Source organism: Montipora foliosa, chromosome 6, assembly GCF_036669935.1.
Source record: "Montipora foliosa isolate CH-2021 chromosome 6, ASM3666993v2, whole genome shotgun sequence".
In the NCBI taxonomy this organism is placed as follows: domain Eukaryota; kingdom Metazoa; phylum Cnidaria; class Anthozoa; order Scleractinia; family Acroporidae; genus Montipora; species Montipora foliosa.
In genome coordinates, this window is record NC_090874.1 from 3,849,123 (window position 1) to 3,864,886 (window position 15,764).

At 38.9% G+C, this 15,764-nt stretch overlaps 2 protein-coding genes and 1 pseudogene across 2 annotated transcripts; 1 reads left to right on the forward strand and 2 right to left on the reverse strand.

Moving 5' to 3' along the window:
• Positions 1-363: 363 nt before the first annotated feature.
• On the reverse strand, positions 364-8,179 carry LOC138006365 (uncharacterized). Its single transcript, XM_068852642.1, has 7 exons — positions 8,055-8,179; positions 5,665-5,842; positions 5,252-5,356; positions 4,462-4,515; positions 2,776-2,874; positions 2,435-2,536; positions 364-1,217 (listed from the first exon to the last, which is right to left on the reverse strand). Exons 1-7 carry the CDS (start codon positions 8,120-8,122, stop codon positions 1,104-1,106), a joined length of 720 nt encoding a protein of 239 aa, XP_068708743.1. The 5' UTR covers positions 8,123-8,179; the 3' UTR covers positions 364-1,103.
• LOC138006366 (uncharacterized) lies at positions 6,486-7,464 on the forward strand (annotated as a pseudogene).
• A 3,846-nt stretch (positions 8,180-12,025) lies between the features above and the next one.
• On the reverse strand, positions 12,026-14,948 carry LOC138004957 (dynein light chain Tctex-type protein 2B-like). The gene is made up of 2 exons (XM_068851250.1): positions 14,642-14,948; positions 12,026-12,330 (listed from the first exon to the last, which is right to left on the reverse strand). Exons 1-2 carry the CDS (start codon positions 14,946-14,948, stop codon positions 12,026-12,028), a joined length of 612 nt encoding a protein of 203 aa, XP_068707351.1.
• Between the last annotated feature and the right edge of the window lie 816 nt (positions 14,949-15,764).

Here is a 15,764-nt window from a genome sequence, read left to right on the forward strand (position 1 = left end):
CAAAGCTAAAAATCCAAACGTTTTTGACACTAGGTCAGGGTTAAAAACATCCTCTAATGGGCCTTATGCGTGATGATGTCTGACTAACTAATTTCACCACCAAGCCTCGTTTGCACAAAAGTATTCACATCATTTGGACATGCAATACTGCTCGCCCGTGGGTTTCCTTTTCAAGTTTGCCCCTTTGGGATTTAGCTCATGCTAAAAAAAAGTTTGAATTTTCGAATTCGAGGCTTGGTGGTGAAATTAGCTAGTCAAACGTCATCACGCATAAGGGCTATTATAAATGCATATTTTATATCCTTGGGTCCATCTGGACTCAGATAATGACCTACATGTAGTGTTGAAACGTTTGGCTTTTACTTTTTAACCCTTTGACGTCCAAACCGGCCTAAACCGGTCAGACTTAGTATTTTACTCTGTCTAATGCCAGACGATTTTAATTGTCAATGTCCCCATTAAATATAATTTTTATTCTTGTGAATAGCTTTTAAAATGATTATTGATTTTTAAATCTAAAAAGGCTCCCACACTCATAAGAAGAATATGATGGCTTTTTTCTAAGTTCTAAGTACCGGTACTTTGCAATTGGCTGCTCGACAAAACTACTGTCTATTGCACTCAGGAATAAAACCGGTTGCAGTACTGTCCTCATGATTAAGAGTTCCAACAGGGAATTTAAGGAAATACACACTTATCTCTATACATTTTACTGGTCTGTTGCTTGGGTAAGTTGTTCAGTTCCATCAATGTTAAAATTACCTGAGAGTTATCCCTTGTATGGAAACCGGTTTCCAGTGTATTTACAAACATTTCTTTGCTACCAGTAGTTGTGGAGAAATGCTATGCGTATCAAAGGGAGCATGGTAATACTGTGGGCCTTTGGGCCGTGCATGCACACTGGAAATAAATTTTTTATAGGGAAAATCCTGTAACACCCCAAACAAGAAACATCTTGGTATAGCATTTTGCTCCAACTATATATGGACAAAAAACAAGGTTTCACTGACATATAGGAGACATTGGAACTTGACACCCTGTATAAGGCACGAACTAGGATTGGTACAAAGTGGGTCTAGTTTTTCATAACTAATTTGTAATGATCACCAATTATAGTGATTAGGAATATTCTTCAAGAATCGTTCTTCCTTAGAGGTGTTCTCTCTTCTCAGAGCTTTGTTTCGTTGCGGAAATCTTCCAAACATCTCTATGACTTCCTGGAAAGCAAACCATTACGTTAGGCACAATTTCTGTATTATTTAGACACTCATGCAAAGCAATCTTCTCTGATTTCAAACTCTGAACAGATTTTCAAGTACCCATAACTTCAACACTTGCAAACAACTTAATAGCAAATAAAAAGTTAAGCTCTGTGAGGGATACAATTTGACCAGGCTAAGAGAGAATGTTCATCCCAGTTAGAAGAGCCAATTATTAAGAAGTTTCAAGTTTTTTAAAAGCAAATTTATGGTTACAATATAGACCGAATGCATAAATGGCGACCAATAAATTATTCTTTTGTTCATGTGCTAATCAGACCAACTAGCCTCATTCTAAAGCAACATTTCTTTTGTATTTTGTCTGTGCTAACGAGGTTAGTGGGTCTAATAAGCACAAAGACAAAATAATATTTTTATGGCAGCCATTTATGCATTCGGTAGATATACACATGTAAAGCAATGCTAGGCGAGTAGTGTAATGATGTAAATGGTTAACTTACAACTACAAGACACAGAATTAAAGGAAGCTACATTATAGACCTGTAGTCAACAAACAAAAAAATATTATTGCAAAATAAACAAACAAAATAAAGCAAGTGATAGGGTACAATTATAATAATGATAAATCAATTTTAATATCAATGCCAAGGAACATGAAAGAAACTTGCCTTGATGCTTCAAGCTTAAGAGTTTTTTCAGGCTTCCTTTTGCAACTACATACAAGTAATGCTCTCTCAACAGTGATGATCATTCTCACTTTAATTCTTCACAATCTTCAGTTCAAAATAACTTCATGCAACTCATATTTCACAGTCATTCGTGTAACATGAATGCCATGTTTTTTATGCCTGTTACCCTCATAGATTATTAATGATATTTACAACATTACATTAATTTTAATAAATAGGTGGCTGTCATGTTACGTCATTGCTGCCATGTCAGTGGATAAAAACAAAGATCTCTCACTTGCCTAGCTTCTTTTGTTTGTCCACTAGCAATTGGACATTACATCATTGTTCTGTATTCCCTACAGAATGGTTGCAAACCATCTATGGGCTCTTGAAAAAAATATTTCAGAGATGAGACCAATTGAGACAGAAGGCTTTGCTGCCTGTTAAAGACTCAGTGGCAAAAGTGAAGAACAGCTCATCTCCACCGACTGTCGATCGACTGTCGGCAAACAGTCAGTTGACAGTTGTGACCCTAAAACTAACCTTGTGTCTTTTTGCATATTCCAGGTAAAGTCTGGTCCTCTCATGGTCTTCTGTACTCTTGAATTCATCAACTAACTTGGAGAATAACTTCACGGACAATTCCTTCATAGAAATAAAAAACAGAAAGTGGAAGGATTTCTCCTCATCATGCCAGGAAACCTGGCGTAATAATGGCGAGCAAAACTGCTGATAACAAAATTAATAATTATTGGAAAGAACTGTTAAAATAATTAATAACATTATTGATCAAGACTATACCCCCTTGGCCTTTAAGATTAATAAATCTTGTTGATTTTCTCATTAAACTGAGAACTGAATGCAGGAAATTATAACTATCTTACCTGATCTTCTATATCTTCACTGTGTTCAAATGGCAGATAGATAAATGCTCTTTCAGAACATGAAAATTCCAAGTGATTGTGAGTTTTTCCTTCAATGAACTGCAAACATTTGGCAATAGATAACATTAACCCATTGACTCCTGGGAGTGAGACCTGACAGATTTTACTCTGTCTAATGCCAGATTATTTTACTAATTCCCCTCCTTTAAAACATGTAAGAAGAAAATTTGGACATACTAATTCCTCAGGGCAATCATTTTTAAATGACAGTATAATTTTAGAATAAAATAGATGTTAATTAAAGTGCTACTATGATGAAATTCGCATGTTTCCTATCTAAGCCATTTAAAGATATAAACATGTAGTCTGTACGAGAAGAAGAATGCTGTTTACTATTTTTAAATATCTCTTTTTGTTCCAGAGATGTTCAAGTTTTCAAAATATGCAAATTAGCCAAGTGATGACATCATAAACTCAACCAAATTTTGATCAAACATGGTGGAAAAAGATATCCCAGCCAATTTGTATCAGAAATTCTTGATTCTTTGCAGTAAGATTCTAGAAGATTTCCTCCACAATATGAGCATACCAGTTTTGTTACCATAGCAACATACTGGGTCCCAAACCTCCCTGATATTAAAGGCTTTGCTGGCCACCTTTGGCATTCTATTTTGATATTTGCCAATGGTGCCTCATCTGCATGATCCTGCAAGCATGCAATATAAATATGTTAAGTCGAGTTTGTTGCCTTGCTAAATGTTTTTCTAGCTTATGATCACCAAAATTATTGAATCAGGTTGAAGGGGACTGGAAAAGAGTGAGTTGCCACGGGAACCAATTTCTTAACAGCCAAAGGTGTGTTGCCTGTATAACTATTAGCCTACCAAGTTTCAATGGTCTCTGCTGCAAATTGACCGAGATAGCTACATTTACACACTTGATTTTATTTAGGGTTGAGTGAATGACATCATCAGTAATCTTATTGGCATATTCTACACATTTTTCAAACTTAAATATGCAGATTTTCGAAATCATAAACAGCGTTTTTTATCTTTCCTGGAATTCTATATAATAAACTTAAAAATTTAAGGGATGAAAATTTGATCATAGGAGCACTTTAATGCTGGTAAGCAAATACTCCCTCCCTTCCCTGTTTTGCTTTCTGGCTCTTTTGTAGTTTTTTCCTTATGAGCTTATTGTAACCTCTTAAATAGTTCTCTTTAATTAAATAAGGGTGGGGAATCGCTGCCTGCGGCAATCCTTCAGCCCTGTGCTGAAGCCTTGTTAGGGAGGGGGCATATTGTTACTTCACTGAACTGGGTTAACTTGACCCCAGGACATTATGCCAGCAAAATTGCCTGCCTTGCAATACAGACATGAGGAACCCTCCTCGGCTAGGTGCTGAGCCCCCTCATCCGGTCGCAGTGGGTATTATCTGCACCTTGCCAGTACATTCCCAGTGCCCCTTGTTTATGCCCAAGTTGTGTCTATTGCCTTTTTACTGTGAACCAAGCATTTAAAGTATATTTGTGTACGATTTGTGTGTCATCAATGAAAAAAAAAACACATCAGCTGTGTGGGTCTAGGTATGGATCTGAAAATGCAAAGTTACTGATGCCAAATTACAAGATGTCAACAACAAAAATCAGGGAATTGCAATATAGGCCTCACAACATAGGTGCTCACCTTCCTTGCAATATACTTGGCTCTTGCATCTCCAAAGAAAGCTTCGGGAGTGTTCTAATAAAAATGAAGATGTAACACATATAGGCATTATTCAGCAAATAAGAATAATGATAATGATGATGATGATGATGATAATAATAATAATGAATAAGGAGCTACACCCAAGGAGCGGAACTGCAAGGATATAATTATGTACCAAGGAAGAGAGGGGGCAGAGGACTTATTTGTTGCGAAGCTTGTGTCCGGGGGATTGGGGGGGGGGGGGGGGGAGAAAACAGTCTGGTTTGGTATGTAGGGAGATGTAATGAGAACTGTTGTTAAGGAAAGTGGGGGAGAGAGGAACAGTGAAGATGGAGGAGGCAAAGGAATCGAGAGAGTATAAGAAAAGTGCAAAGCAGGAAACAGAAAACAAATGGAAAGGGAAGCAAAATAATGCATGGGCAGTATGTTAGAGACTTGACAGGAGTGGACTGGGATAAAACATGACAGTGGATGCAGAAGGGAGACCTCAAAGGATGTACAGAAGCATTGATCTACAGCGCCCAAGAGCAAGCTTTAAGAACTAATTATATCAAGTTCCACATAGACAAAAACGTAGAGTCTGCTATGTGTAGGATGTGTGGAGAGAAAGGAGAAAGTGTAAACCATCTAACAAGTAAGTGCAGCAAGTTGGCACAACGTGAATATAAGAGGGGCCACGACATCTTTACTCCTCAATATTTGTTGAGAAGGAAAGATTGCATGACAAGTCACAAGAATGTCTGCACAGGAGGCTAAAAGAGCTTATTACCCTAAAAATACTTCTTGTAAACTGATCAGTCAATAAAATTAAAGCCAGTGAAGACTTGGGTTCTTCCTCCCACTTCTTTAACTCTCCTTTGATGGCTTTGTCGACCTACAGTAACAGAGAAGAGAAAATAGTTCAAAATACGTGTGTACAGCAAACAATACTAAATGGATGGTTGGGTTAAAGGAATAATCTCCCAACATGTTTCAATTTTGTGATAATCATTGAAAAACAAGTCAATACCATTCCTGGACCAATAATTCTCATTCAACAAGTTAATTGATACAAATTTTGCACGTTTGGGTTTCCTGGAGTGAGGCCAGATGGCTATTTCCATATGCATGAGCAGATACAGCTTATATGGACAGTACTTCTAAAATACCCAAAGTATATCCAGCAGGAGTTGGAAAACTTACCATTGTTCCAAACTTTTCTAGTATTTCCTTATCTACTTGGGGTCCTCCTTGAAACCACTTGATTTCTTCTCCTGGTTGAAACCAATAATCCAATACATCTTGCCAAACATGCAAATCACTGCCTGAACTAATAGATCTTGATGAAATCCCCCTCAAGTTTTCCAGGCCATATGTAACCCTGCCAACCAGTTAAATAAATTATGTGTTTACAATTTATTATTCATTTCGGTCATTCTTCTGCTACAGCAAGGCTACTGGTACACCTCTTCAACTAAGGTGGGTGAAGGTGCAGATGATATCAAATACATATAACTCCTGGTGAAAGGAAAAAAATCCTACTAGTGCCTGGGCCTTTTAAGCATGGAAGATTTGGGGCCCATGAAGTTATTAATTTAGTAGGAGATATTGGTTGAATGTCCTTAAAAGATCTTGTCACAATCCCTTTTCCCCCTCACACAGACACACTCCATCCTTTCCAGTAAATCTTGCAGCAGTTCCCTAACCCCTCACCCACACACACTTTGTCCTTTCCGGTTACTAATAACTGATGGTTGTTATCATTGTTGGATTAGGGAAAGAATCATATGAAAGTGATAAGAAGAGTTATAAGAGGATCAAGGAGGGGCTTATCAGTGTCTGACACTTGCAGACTGTGGTGAGTGTAAAGTGCAGGTTGCAGGTTAGTCGACTGTCACCTTTCAGCAAACACCAATTCACAAACCTCGTGATATATTAAAGTCGAGTACAAAGATTGAATGTCTTTCACAAACTAGGCTCGATACCTACAATCTATTCTTCATTATATTTATAAGCAACCTGCCTAGTGTAGTACTCTCTGGTAACACCATTGCACTATATGCAGATGACTGTAGAAGCTCAAGAATCATAGATTCTGCTGAAGACCTTGAACTATTTCAACAAGATCTTGAGAACCTCGAAAGATAGAGTACGCTGAACAGTATGGAGTTTAATGTTAGGAAATGCAAAATTATGAAAACCACTCAGAAGAAATAACCATTCACTTCAACTTTCTGCTAATGAACAACACTGAGTTGGAGGAAGTCAACAAATTCAGGGATCTGGGTGTTATTACTGACCATCACACTTAAGGTGGAACTCCTATGTGAACTGTGTTGTTGCCAAGGCAAATAGGATGCTGGGATTGATCACAAGAATCTGTAAAGGACTAAATGATTTGAAGACTCTATGGACCCTCTAATGTTCTTTAGTAAAGTCTAACCTTGAATACTGCTCTTTGGTATGGTACCCGTATTCACGTAAGAACATTGAGAAGCTTGAAGGGGTCCAGAGATGAGCCACTAAATTTATTCTGAAGACTAAGGATTGCTATGAAACTCGTCTTGAGAGGTTAAATCTAACAATTATCTTTGGAAGACAGGAGAGTTTTAACTGATGTTACCTATAAGCTAAGGTACTAAAAGGACTTGTTGACATTGATGTTTCACATTTTGTAGATTTTTACTCCAATTGTGACTATTATTCTTTTAGACATTATGATCATCTGATGTTAAAGAAAGAATATCTAAGGACTAATACCCTTAAATATTCTTTTTTCCATCGAATAGTAGATTCGTAGAATATTTTGCCTGTGGACATTCGTACCTTATATTGTACTGGGAATTTTAAATTTAAAGTGAAGAAATTTCTTACGGGCAAATCATGATTTCACTGTGCAGAAGTAGTTTTTTTTTAAATTTATATTTATTATTATTATTATTATTATTATTATTATTATTATTATTATTATTATTATTATTATTATTATTATTATTATTATTATTATTGTATAATAAGTCTCAATTGTATTATATGTATTTGGTGGTCTGCTTTTACATCAGGGTCTGGGACTCCTTTGCAGACTCTCCTTATGGCATTTTTTCTCTCTCTTTATTATACCTGTATATACGTATTTCTGCCATTAAATTGCAATAAATATATAAATGAATAAATAAATACAAGTTTAGCTAATGCCCTTTTGTTGTCCTGTCGTGTTTTGTTTGCCTTGTGTTCCGAACAATTCCGAGGCCATTTGATGCAACTAAGACACGGGGTGGTTTGAACGTTGTTAAGACTTCAAACAGGATGAAGGAAATGTGCTGCAACAGGTCGCAGGTCCGTCCCAGATGTAAATCGCGTAAACAAAATCGGCGGATCTAAAACACAGGTCACATTCCACAGGTCACTCGTTGCAGGTCATTGTTTTACCTTTTGGAAAGTTACCCTAACCCTCAATTTGGCTAACCCTATAGGCCTAATTAGGGTTTTTAGGCCTAGTGTTTAATAGCCTAACTGGGGGTTTTGGGTCACTTTCAAAAAGGTAAAACAATGACCAGCATGCACAAGGATTATCTCTTTCCTTATGTACTCACCGTGTTATGAATTTCAGTTGCTTTAAAGGCAATCGTACCCTTTTAACTATCAAAAAAGAGAAGCTCATGTTCAGTACAAAATTATATAAACCACTAGCGTGATATTATTGCTCGTGTGACAAACAGTTCGTGGCATACTGCATGTAAGAGAAACAGAACGAATCAACAAACAAGACGCGTGTAAGGGCATATCCGTAGGATGCACAAACAGTTAACACAAATAAGTGTCCAGTTACAGTGAACTATAACTACGGGTAAACTTCGGAAAATGGCGTGAGATTACCAGAAAGATAAACCTGTGTAATTTAACTTGAAATTATTTGTTGTAAAAACAGAAATAGAGGTTATCTCTTATTATTATCCTACTAAATTTGCAAACGAAAACAACGAGGTTATCAGGATACGGGATATTTAAGTTAAAAATGATAGGGATACAGGATGCTTGGGGGGAAATTAACGGGATACGGAGAAAAGCAGCTTTTAAGACGGACATACGACTATCAAAACGTGCTCCTATATAGTTATATGATGCACGCGGAAAAGAGGGAATCAGCCCACACTAAGTAGGCATCGGCGAGTTATATGAACAGATGCTTCCAACCAAGCCATATTACGCAAAGAAAGACCCGAACAAGCGAGAACCCAGATGAGACATGCAGGGTGTGTGATAAAGCCCAGGCCCCGGTTGTTCAAAATGTGGATAGCGCTATCCACTGGATAACTCAATTGGTTTTGATAGTGTTCATCCGTTAGATAGTGATTTATCCGTTGGATAGCGCAATCCACCCTTTGAACAACGGAGGCCAGGAGTCAGTGGCACACGTGCTTTCTGGCTGCAATGAGCTCGCATAAACTAAATACCCTTGAGAGGCATAATGCAGCGCTAAAGATTCTTTTCTTCGAGCTCCTAAACGACCAGGAATTGATAGAGACGATCCCACCTTGGTCCTCTCCCACATAACCAAAGCCAGTCTACGAAAACGATCAGGCAGTGGCATAGTGGGATGTACCAGTGTACACTTACTACATAGAAGTGCGCGCCAACAGAGCAGACGCGGAGAATCATCGACAAGCAGTACAAGACGATTACTATGCAGGAGATGAGTTGTCCCTGGGTTGAAAATCGGCAGCAGAAGGAAGAAGGGAAAAAGCACTAGTACGCCCATTAAGCTGGGAACTCAAGAAGCAATACCCAGGCTACCAGATAAACCAAATTAACGTCGTAATGGACTTCCTGGGCGGGTGTTCGAAGGCACTCAGAAAGGCAGCGAAGAAGCTACTGGAAGAACACAGTAGGGAGGTGCTGAGACGAAATGCAGAAATCTGTTTTGTGCAGTAGTTTGAACATTGCAAGATCCTTCAAGGTTTTATTCTAGAGAGTCGTAAATAACAACACACAGATAGGACTACACAAGATCCTATAGAATCATATTGGTTTTTGATAAGAGGGGAAAACCGGTGTCACAGCGTCTTGTGTTCCCCCATGTTATCTGTTCCCCCGAACACTGGGCGCTAGTGCTGTGTGTTCGTTCCCCCTTGGGAACACACAACACTAGTGCCCAGTGTTTAGGGGAACCTATAAAACGGGGGAACTCAAAACGCTGTGACACCGGAGTACCTGAAGAAAAACCTCTCGGTGCAGAGTAGAGAACCAACAACTCAACCACATATGACGCCGAGTCTGAGAATTGAACCCGGGTTACATTGGTGGGATACAAGTGCTCTCACCACTTCGCCATCCCTACTAATTTTTCCTCATTAGCTTATACTCACTGGTTTCTCAATCCTCCAAGAATTCAGCACTGAGAATTGAAAGCTCTCTATGAACAGCTCTCTCTGTAAATTTGATCTGTATTTACCTCACGATCTTTGCTATCAAAACAGCATCAAGTTGTCCCTTTTAACTTGTCTTCACACAACCACATTTACATTGCAACGGTCTGCGACCATCGGAAGCTGTCTGCGTCGGTCTTATCGAAGACGATCGTAAACAAATGTTTCCATTTAAATCTGAAGCGATTGCAGACAAGCGTACCACTAATCCTCTGCGAAGAGAGGAGAAAAAGGAGCCACTTACGTCTGATTGGACGTGTTTCAAGGCGAACAATAGTTTGTCGCCGATATAGGACATACACGTTTCCATTAAAAATTGTCTTAATCCCAAGCGTCGTAATGGTCGGGAAATTAGAACTAGATTCAACTTACCCGATAATCCAGACCGTGTGCTGCAGATCACCGCAGACGCCGGGGACAGATGTTTCCAATGTCTGCGACGTGGCGCAGATCTATCGGCGATCGTGCTGCAGACCGATCGCAGACCGTTGCAGATCATTTGGAAAATCTGGGAGACACAACTGTCCTGGCACGCGACAAGTTCTCTTCCGGTTACCGTCCGCGTCTCAGAAACGCGCGTACTTAAATTACCAAATTAAGTGGTATGGCAAGACGCCTTCTTGACCAGAGACGCATAATTCGTATGTTAATTCGTTTAACCTTTCTTATTTCAAACATTCTTGACGGGCGTGGGGTCTGAAAGGAAACACTGTACACCTATTCGTACTTAGTTGTTCTTGAATATTTTTCAGTACAAAAGCAAAAGCATACTGAATTGTGTGTAACCCGATGTAACAAACTGACGTTCTATATTTAAGTTCTTCATCGTTCAAAGGAACCGCACTTCCGAAGACTGAGTAATACGCTGATAGAATTTAGATCAAGTTTGGTCTGCTTGTTCGTACTGTTTCTTGTATGATAGCACGATTTTGTAACAAAAAAAATGCTGTCAAACAACAGTTTCATTCACACCGGTGGCTCAGTTGCATGATGGTTGAGTATCGGGCTGTTATGCTTGAGTTCGACTCCTTCTCTATGCAATAACTGAGGAGAACTTTCTGCCTTTGTAATTACATCCGCAAATGATTAGACTTTCAAGTTTTCTCGGATACGGACTATAAACCGCAAGCCCCGTCTCATGCTCAGCCTCCTTTGCTCAGCCCTTGTTTTTAATATGACAAGTTTTAGTTCCTCAAAAGTGACACTCGTCTGAAAAGCACTTAATTTGGGGGAGAAAATATAAATTTATCGTAAAGTGCTGACGTTCTTCATAAAACCTCAAATTTGGCTATTTCACGTTGTAGTTTTGCTGAGGACGGCAAAGAAATGGACAAAAGTGAAAAACGCACGTGCAGAACGTGCAAAGCTATTTTTTTTTCCACTAAATATGAAAATTTGTGACGTTCTTGTTGCCGTTGCCTTTGTCGTTACGTAATTTACTGAATGGACAACTGAATGGATGAGACCACATAATAGCAACAGGCAGTTGTCAAATTAAAGGAGTCCAAGTGCTTAAACTGGTTAACCTAGACCTAAAACGTTTGAGTCGTGCAATTACAATTACAACCACTTTTTGATCACGTTTTAATAGGGAACTAAAGCAAGCGCGTTTTTTAGACGCGGACGGCAACCGGAAGTGAGCTGCTTCCCCTTTTATCTAGTCTTGACACTACTACATTGACATACCAACGCACGTGAAATGTTCTCTTCCGGTTGCCGTTCGCGTCTCAAAAATGCGCTTGCTAGCTCCCTAATGTGTGCAAAGGACCAATAAACTGATTAGGTGATTGGTCAGCTCAACTGAAGGCCACATTGGCGTTGATTGTATTTATTTGAAGGTCAGTATTGACAGATTCACAAGATTTAGAGCGTTATGAGGTTTGCCAAGGCTTTTTTACTTTTATTTTTTTCGATTAACCCCTACATTGACTTTTGTAGGCCATTGCATGATGATGAAATTTACAACCAAGACCAGATTTTCTTGGCGTAGATCCTATTGTCAGTCAAATTCTCAATTTGCAAGAGAGCAGAAAATATGATTATAAATAATGCTTTTAACAAAGCATTCTGGTGTTCGTAATAAAATGACGTCACCGTGAAAATGTGGTTTCCTGATAATTTAAAACGAAATTTCCTGTTTACTCTTGATACAGTCCAAATACCAAAACTACCGCGAACAATGAGCGATTTGCAAAGCTACACTCTGTAAAGTCGTCGTTTTTGGCGTCCCAGCAACACAAACTTCCAATTGTGATCGCCTGCCCCATCTTCGGCCCAATATGCGTCATACACACGATCTTGTATCGATCAAAGCCGAGCTGCTTGACCTGAGACTTGATCTCGTCGGAAATTTGAAGTGTCAGATCTCGGCAGACTTTCGGATGGTAGGTGACATCGGTGAGTTTGTTGACCAGCACGTTTTCTGTGATTCGTTTAACTGCGCCTGTAAAGGAGAGGAAGATCTAGAATGGCCAAAGTTTAAAAAAAATTACTTTGGTACTCGATGGAGGAGTCACCAGTACAAGAGACAGGCATGTTCATTTCTTGTTTCCTTACAGTGTGTGAGTGAGTGAAATGAATCAAGCACTCACTCGTCCTTTTAAAATCCATGATTTCATGAAAAAACACAAGCCGTGTGTTTACTAGATTCATGAAATAAAGCATCGAGGAAACTATTTGTTTGAGGGCATTTTTCCACCGAAGGTCTGACTTAATCCATGTACATTTACTCTTTTCAAACTCAGCCAAATCAAATAATTTGCAGATGAACGAATATTAGCCAAAATAACTGGAGGCGCTGAGAAATAAAGTAGGGCGCGTTTTTACCCAGGGCATCAAAGTAGTTTCTTTGGGTAAATTTCAAAAATGCATGGGCCATTGAAAAAAGATAGTGGCTCTTCGTACGGGACCTGTACACTGACCTATATGCAGTCTTATTAGAAGGCTCTAACCCAAACCTTGAAAGACAGAGCCACGCAGATTATTGAAAGCTAACCGTTTTAAAATGGGTGCGTAGACTTAAATACTGTCTATAAGCACTATTTGAAGTGGGTGCTTAGACTTAAATACGAGAAACACAAGGCAGGTCAGATGGCTGGTGACATCAAACGAAGGAAGTATTTCGCGAAATTAAACAGGCATCAACAGACCTCTCAACATCACAGTAAAGCCCCCAAATCTTGAAGTGTCAAAAATTTTGCTCGAAAAATCTTGAGATTTTGGTCTCAAATAGTGAGATTTGCAAAAATGGTTTTAAAACAAAGTAATCTCAACGCTAACAATGCCTAGCAGTGTTCAAACTGCCAAATTTAATTCAGCGTTTGATGTCTTTAGAGGATCGCTCCCTTCGTTTCGTACCCTGGGTGCCAGAGGTTATTTTTTTCTTTTGGATGAGACAAATTCCGCGGCGAGGCCGCGGCCACGAGGCGCGAAGCGCCGAGAGGAAAAAAGTAATTCACTTTTGATTTTTCAGAGATATTTAATTTTCAACAGGCCTCAGCTCTGATGTGCCAGTGCAGTGCCAGGGTAATCGTTTCGCCATTTTGAACACATGAAACAAAGCCTTCCCAGGTTACTTTGCGCTCTAATTGGACATCAGATTGAGGTTTTTTTGGCTCGGGCCCGATTCCCAATGACAAGAAACTCCGCAAATACTTCATTTCTTTTATATATTTTTTTTAATTTTAGGCCGTATCTGATTGAGATTGTATTTATTGTGAAAAACCGTGAGATGAGTCCTGAAATCGTGAGAGTTGAAAGGTCTGCATCAATGCCTTTGTTTGATAGCTGAAGTATATATGAAAGAATTAAAGACGAGGTAAGACTTTCCGAGTGTTATTGAACCTGTCATAATCATTCTAAGAAGACTCCCGTATGAATAGGTTGGTGTACGGGTCCCGTACGATTAGCGACTTTGTTGCTGAAAAAATATCAAATTCCTTCTTATTCATTTTGTTAGAAATGAAATGTTTTTTGAGTCGTCATTCTGACTGACAAACTATCTTTAGGTTTTCAGTAAGGTATTCTAGCCAATCAGAAACGATTCAGACAATTTCATGAGCCAATCACAAGGTGCATCAACGATATGTTGCCGGCGCTAAGAGCGGAAAAATCGATACCTCTGACGTCATTGAACCGATTATTAAGTGTACTTGTTGTCAATCAGGAAGCATAGCAAAGCCGTATGTGTATTGCAAGTTTTTCCTACAATATTAATTCATTGCTTGTAGCGCCATAAAAAAAATTTGCCGCACGAGTGTTTTCGTTCCCTGCCTACTTATTTCGGTTGTGATGAAAAAGTTAATGCTAATTACCTTTCAATTATTAACGCAATTGCAAGATCGTCTTTCAAAGCTTCTCGACCAATTTACTGCTTCGTATTTTTGTGTATGTTAAATCTTTGAGTTCATTATGATTTTGTGAGTTTTCAAGAGATATTACTTCTACGACACGGAATAATTAACTTTTTCGCTCAAATAATTTCATTTCTTGTCATCTGACCACCAGCTATAAAACGTCTGTTGGTATGGAAGAGAAAGGAAATATCAAAATGGAAGCCAATACACTATTAGATCTAATTTTCCATTTACAAAGAAATGAGGAAGTTTATATATAAACATCACAATAGTTATAAACACCGGCAAGAAACCCTATAGCTCTACTCAAATAGCATCCCTGTAAGTGTATAAGAGAAATAACGTTTCCTTTGGAGAAGATGCTCGGTAATAATATTGTAATAAGGCAGCGTAACTTACCCGAAGAAAATTTTTTGCGAGGGTCTGGAGCGATACGATATGTGTTTTCCATCAACCCTGCCTCTGTCTTGTTCACGGCTTCGATTTGCTCGGATTCTTCGTAGGCCAGTTCGTCGCGAAGAGTGCTTCCACTTATGATTTCTTGTCCTTGCGATTGAAAAGGAGGTAGGAGCGGATTTTTGGCAAAATAACTCCGCGTTGAAGCGGGCGGAAGACCAGCTTTGCGAACTTGTTTAGTTTTCTCAGACCCGGCGACGTCAATGGTTTGAGCACCCGTAATGGTCGATGGTCGTTCGAGCGAAGTCATGAAGCCGAGAATTGTTTGTTAAATTTTGCAACAGATACAAAGAACTGAATTCGTTGATTTTTGCCGCAATCTTTGAATCCTTTCAATAAACGCTCAAACAAAAACAACAGACGCCGGCAAGTATATAACCTTTCTACCAGTCCTTCACAGTTGACGGACCGAGAACTATAACACAGCTTTTGTTTGCACAATGAAAACTTGTCAAATATTGTAATAATTGTCCGGCACTTGCCTCCAGGGAAATTCAAGAACAATAGACCTATTCATTTCAATTTCAAATATTTTTAATACATATTCCCCCGCATTATCCTCCATTGCAAGCTAGTTCCTGTCAAATACTGAGAATACGAATACAGTCAATTGAAGGCAAACTGAAGGCAAAAAAATAAGCATTTTTTATTTACGCTTTAGACCATGCACAATAATGTTTTGAACTTTTTTCTGGCATATTCGTCGTTTTTCCACCTAAAAAATGTTTTTATTCTGATTTTGGGTCATCAGCATTGCGGCTCAGAATGGAGAAGTCAGCGGTCATTTTTGCAGCTGATGACGTATGATACGGGGAAGACAGGCGGGCGCGCCCCATATAGAAGCAGTGTTTTGACTGATATTTGTCGTGAATATTGAACACCACTCATTTTGAAAAGAAAACAGCAAAACGACAAAGAAAATATCTACAGCAGCACTTGTGTTTACCTTGTTTCTCTTGATTACGAAATATCTGTTCCCTATATCATACGTCACAACAGGCTGCCGATTGAGCCCGCACTGAAAAGGGCGAAAAAGCGAAAATCAACTTCGAACGAAATTTTCTCG